The sequence below is a fragment of the Rutidosis leptorrhynchoides genome, unplaced genomic scaffold (assembly GCF_046630445.1).
Source record: "Rutidosis leptorrhynchoides isolate AG116_Rl617_1_P2 unplaced genomic scaffold, CSIRO_AGI_Rlap_v1 contig398, whole genome shotgun sequence".
Lineage (NCBI taxonomy): Eukaryota > Viridiplantae > Streptophyta > Magnoliopsida > Asterales > Asteraceae > Rutidosis > Rutidosis leptorrhynchoides.
Window position 1 is genome coordinate 1 of NW_027266630.1, and position 5,696 is coordinate 5,696.

The 5,696-nt window shown below is 34.4% G+C and overlaps 1 protein-coding gene across 1 annotated transcript; it reads right to left on the bottom strand.

Moving 5' to 3' along the window:
* Positions 1 to 195: 195 nt before the first annotated feature.
* On the bottom strand, positions 196 to 4,562 carry LOC139883427 (nucleobase-ascorbate transporter 6-like). Its single transcript, XM_071867605.1, has 14 exons — positions 4,439 to 4,562; positions 3,879 to 3,976; positions 3,577 to 3,753; positions 3,388 to 3,491; positions 2,906 to 2,981; positions 2,278 to 2,337; positions 1,974 to 2,158; positions 1,779 to 1,875; positions 1,604 to 1,690; positions 1,460 to 1,518; positions 904 to 995; positions 742 to 819; positions 497 to 657; positions 196 to 408 (listed from the first exon to the last, which is right to left on the bottom strand). The coding sequence occupies exons 1-14, from the start codon at positions 4,560 to 4,562 to the stop codon at positions 196 to 198; spliced, it is 1,611 nt and encodes a 536-aa protein (XP_071723706.1).
* Between the last annotated feature and the right edge of the window lie 1,134 nt (positions 4,563 to 5,696).

A 5,696-nucleotide genomic window follows, 5' to 3' on the forward strand; every position in this document is an offset into this window, starting at 1 on the left:
AGTTTCTACGTTAGAAAAAGGACTACTAATTATATGGAATCTGTTGCCGAATTCAAAGAATCCAATTATGAAAATCTAAACATGAGAGCATTTTGTTTTGAGCTTCATTTTGGCCGTCTACACATCATCAATAGAAAAACTGTCGATAGAAGTTAACAACAAAAGGAAATAATAAAAAGAAAAATACTTTCTTAATTATGTTGCAGGAAAAATTTGTTGGAGACCGAAGGGAAGTCGGTAGAATTCTTGGGGATCATCGGTAGAAGACATGAAATTAGCCCACCATTGCATCCCTCGATCATTTCTCGCATTCTCAGCATTCCTATATAGAGAAATATCCAAAACAAATGCTAACATTCCGGCAACAAGAGTTCTCGAGGAAAGAGGCACATTGATCAAGTTGTTAAACTGCACAAAAAACTTAAACATCAGTTTCATGAATGACAAGTTAATAACATTTTGATAAGGATAAAATTGGTACTAGTTAGTTACTTACCCATGTCAATCTAGTATGGACGGGGCCGAAACCCTTATGCTGCGTGTACTCCTGAAAATACTCGGGTATTGATAATCCCATGAAAATAGAAAATCCAAGTATAACTTTGGATCTGAACGAATTTAAATTGCAGAACTGAAGGTAGGTTAGTCCGGCTGAACCTGCAGAAATTAAAATAGTCAAGTTAACTAATATAATTCAACACAAATATCCAAGCTCAATTTTTGGGTGAGATAATTACTTACCCACATAAGCAAAGAAGAAACAATTTAAAGCAGCGATTATTGAAGTTGGAATTGCAGCAAAGATGGCTCCAAATTTTCCTGGATGCGAAAACAATAAGTTAAGTATGATTTAACTTATACACCTCGGTTCTAGAACAGTCATAACATAAGTAACTTGCTTACCAAGGCAAGAAAAGAAGATCATAAACCCAGCTGCTATCTGAACAACTCTCCGACTCCCAACAGCAGTCATGCCTATCAAGCCTGCATTTTCGCTGCAAGAGTACAGTACAAGGATTCATTCAAAGCTGAGAGAGGGGAATAAGATTTAGCAAACATATCTTATTTACCATAAGAGTATAAGGAATTAAATTAGGTAAACATTGACTCCTATTACTAAATTAAATTGAGAAAGGAGTAATATATATCATACCAGATTTATTAATGCCATAATTTCAAAAGCACATATTAGATTTCCGAAATTTTAGAAGCCAATTAAGTGTGAAAATTCGAAACCAATAATGGCCAAAAATTGAATAAATAAAGTAAAATTAAACCTTAAACATGTCTGTTTTGACAACAGAAAGAAGTTTCTCTAGAAGAAAATTCCCCCCACAAAACAAAGAAAACTTTATTATATATATGTGTGTGCATTTAGGATAAATTAGCAAAACAATTGATCCGGAAACAATATTACGTAAAAGTGGTAGCCTGAAATTACTTATTTCCAGTTACTTACAGAGAGACTGATGGCGCGACCCCAGATCCAAATAGACCACAAATGAGAGTCCCAATTCCCTGAAGGACACGAATGAATTCAGTCTCAAAAACAGATTGCCGACAGTAAGACAAAAGGAGGGCAAAATAAATATTGTTTGTTTACCTGCCACCCGACTCCGCGGCCAAGAATAGGTGGCGGAATGGGAGTAGCGCCAGCATATCTAGATACAGCAATGAAGGCACCAGTGGACTGTAAAATGGAGGAAAATAACTTGATTAAATCATAAATTATAATCAAAAAAACACTAAAATAAAATTAGAAAAATAAAGTTTTTAACCTCTACAAGAGCAACAAAAGAAACACCCATCATTGTGAAAATATATCCTGCATCGAATGTTGGGATACCCCACGGAAAAGGATACGGAACTCTAAACCTGCATCATAGAATGACATTAATTAGTATCTGATTAAAAACATGTCACCTTTCTTATTCTTCACTACACATTAACCGGAAGATCACAGAATTACTTACCATGGGGTTGCACCAACTGTATTTACGAGATCAATTCGGCAGCTTGATTGGGTGTGAGTGGTGGTATTATTATATGCCCCGGCAACATCGAGCAAGATCGCGTAAGTCCACACGATCATCACCGAGAACATCACACCAAACCGCTCAAATACATGTCTCTGCCCCGGTAGGATACGAGGTAGATACTACATAATGTTTAAAACAATAAGTATTAGTTCTCCTAGTTAAGATATTAAATCCAAAGATAAAGTTAATTCTCCTCACAATTGCTACCAAAGATTACAAGAAACGAGTCAAACATTACCTGGGAGAATACTCCAAGAATAATGATCTGCGGAAGCCCAATCTTCATGCACTTCGCTACCTGCATATTATCAATCAAAGTAATAAGAGAAATGATGAAAACATACGCACATTGTTTCGTAAAATAATTCGAGGTAGTCGGAAGTAGAGTTGCTTTCCCTGGAGAAAGGGTTGTACACCGATATTTTTGACCATCTACGACCTAGAGTGGTCCGCAAGGGTCGCTGGTGGGAAAGCATGGGTCGGGGTACGGATGCTCATATAGAGGCTTTAGTGTTTTTAAGGGGTATATAAATCCTTCATAAGGACTCATATAGATGCTCATGGGTCGTGTATACAGTTATCAAGGGTTTAACGGTGACTAGATGCCTTAATATTTAGGAAAGCCCTTATGAAGGATTTATATACCCCTTAAAGTAGCAATAATCTTCTAAGGACCGGTCAACCGTTCTACAACATTTTATGAAGTGGACCGAAGTTATTGTTAAGCTATTGGTAAAAGGGCCGAGCCCAACTCTAAAAGGGCCCTAGACCTTTTTACCAAATACACACACATACAGAAAAATTAAGAATGACAGTATCATCACAAAATTTACAAGATTTTTTTTGCTTCAAGAGGAGATACATACCTCTGGGAAACCAAATTTATAGAGACCAAAGCCCGATAAAGAGACCAAGGGAACTAGAGATAGAGGACTTAAGAACCTGGAAAATAAACAATAAAATATGAGATTGAAGTTTTGTAATATTTCGAGACCACGATTAGTTTTGAATGATATGCTAAGAAAAGGAAGACAGGAGAATAAAGGACGAACCAACATAATTTGTTAATTGAATTTATGTATCTGTATATGTTAACTTCTATGTTTTTTTTAATATGTATTGATATCTAATTTCAAAAAAAAAAATATGTATTAATATGTATTAATGATATTGATATCTATATGTTTAACTTCTATTGCAGTGCTGAGTTGATATATCTATTAATGATGCATAACCATACAAATATGAAATAGCCTTATATATGGTTTATTCTTAGTAAATAAGCGTGTGGGCTATCTAAGGCTCATTGACACAAATACATAATGTAGGTTATTCCTATTAGACAAACCTCGTCATTTTGCCCCATAAACCAGAAAAGCCAATAGCCATCTGGACAACTGAGGCAGCAATCATAGCTCCCTGAAATCTACACATTGTGTTCTCAAAAATTTTCTGCGACAAGGACGGGAAAAGAGGTTAGCAACTCGAAATAACCCAAAAAATAAAATAAAAAAATACATGGTGTAAATGAATCTACCTCTCGATGATCCATCATGTTACTAGTTGGACTAGCCACGATGATAGAAAATACTGTTAGGGCGGAACTGTAAGAAGTTCCAATTACAGTTGATAGTCGAGTACCGAAGAATGTTTGTGTCATCGTGTTGATGCCCCCAACAAATAACATGGTCTGGATTACTTTTGCTTTCTCCTCCTAACAAATTACAAATAGGTGCGATGCACAAAATAGAAAAATCAGTGGGTGAAAGTTGCACAAAATATTAATTAATAGGGAAAGTTTGTCAATTAGTTTACTTCAGGGGAGATATGAATGCTTACATTTCCTCCTCCCATGAACGGAACCAAGGTGGATGGTATGAGAATTGTTGAGCCAAGCGCGATGATATAGTGTTGAAATCCAAGCAATATAGCGTCAGCTGTATATTTGGAGAAAACAATATTTAATCAGCAGGTATATATTGAAGTAAACTTCAAACTCAAATACTTACTAAACATTCATTAAATTAATCAAGAAGCACAGAAATAAATCAAATGTTTGTGTATTAGAGGGAGTATATAGCGAATGGTTTTTACAAAAATAAAAGAGAAAGCATAGAAGAAAGAAAAGGAAAACAGAAGAAATATAACAGTTAGAAATAAAGACATTGGAATTCTCAAAAATAAATTAATGACCATCTGAAGTTCAAAAACATTGAAAATTTTGAATAGCTAAACGTAAAAATAAAAGTTGAAATAGCTAATTTGACAAAGTCTTGAGTTCCTATAATTTCTTAATCCGAAATTTAGAACAAATAAAATCGCAAAATTTACATAAAAACTAGTGTACAAGCTAGAAGACTAACTAAGTACCTATCAAAAAAAAAAAAAAAAAAACTTACCCCAAGGTGGAGGATGAGTAAGGTCAAAGGCAACATTCGGTAGTTGAACTACAACCGTAGGTACAGCTTGTGGTGGTGGCACTGGATGTACCTGTGGTGGTGCTGCTGCTTCCTCGATCTCCATTTTCCTTTGCTTCTTGATATTTTCTCTTCTCTAAAAAACTGAAAAACAAAAATCATTAGAATGAATGCTAATGGACTTGTATTCCAAGGATTTAGGCTAAACTATGACATCTCTCAACACAATATATATAATTGATCCCCCTCCGCTAATCTGGTATTTTCTTAATTAGGTAACTATACCCTCCCGTACAATTTCTATTAAGGATCAATTTTTGTGTTCGATCTCATATTTTCTACTTAATTTTCTTCTGTGCTTTGGGAAATGCATTTAAACTATTTTCCAGCATTGGTTTGGACAGATATCGAATAACAAATAATAATCCAATGTACTCTTAACATATGAGACTGAAATGGCGACCAGTAATACAATTTTTAACCAATAACGAACAAGTGGCAACTGAAAGTGTTCATAATTAACTGAATTAATCTCAAATTTCCCCCGAAAAAAAAAAGAACACAGTGTTACACAATCAAAATTGCTTGTTAAACCAAATTTGACGACTTTAAAGATGTAGTCTTTAGTTTGACACGTAACAAAAGAAACTTAAACAAAATTAAACTCAAATTGATTCATCAGAAATAATTAGCCATGGATTACTAATAAGAGAAAAGGTAAAAAAAAGAAGTGAAAGGGATGAAGAGTTTTACCTTTCCTGGAGAATTTACTGCTGCGTTAATAATTAGAGATTATGTTTGTGTCAATGTGAGGCGGAGGGAACAAAAAAGACTAGGCTGTGGACTTTGATAAATTTGGATTTCTTCTGTGGTACTAAAACTCTGTTGAGTTGTCTTTACTTTATCACCAATTTTTGCTTGCTAATTAATTAGTTATGAGTTGTCTGATCAATCCCAGATATATATAGGAGAGTTTCTCCAGCTTCCTAGACATGATAAACAAAAACAAAACTTACTTTCAGTTTTAAGTTAAATCCCATCCGAACCGAATACAAAAACACAAAGAACAATTCTAACATGGAATCATATTTTTTTCCTCCAGTTACTTAAAAGGCAAGAAATCCTTTTCTTTCTTTTTTTCTGTAAAACCATGATTGAGCTCCATTATACAGTATATATACAACATAAACAAGTAAGAAAGAAAATCCGAAATTTTCCATGTTTTCTCAGTGTTGATCAT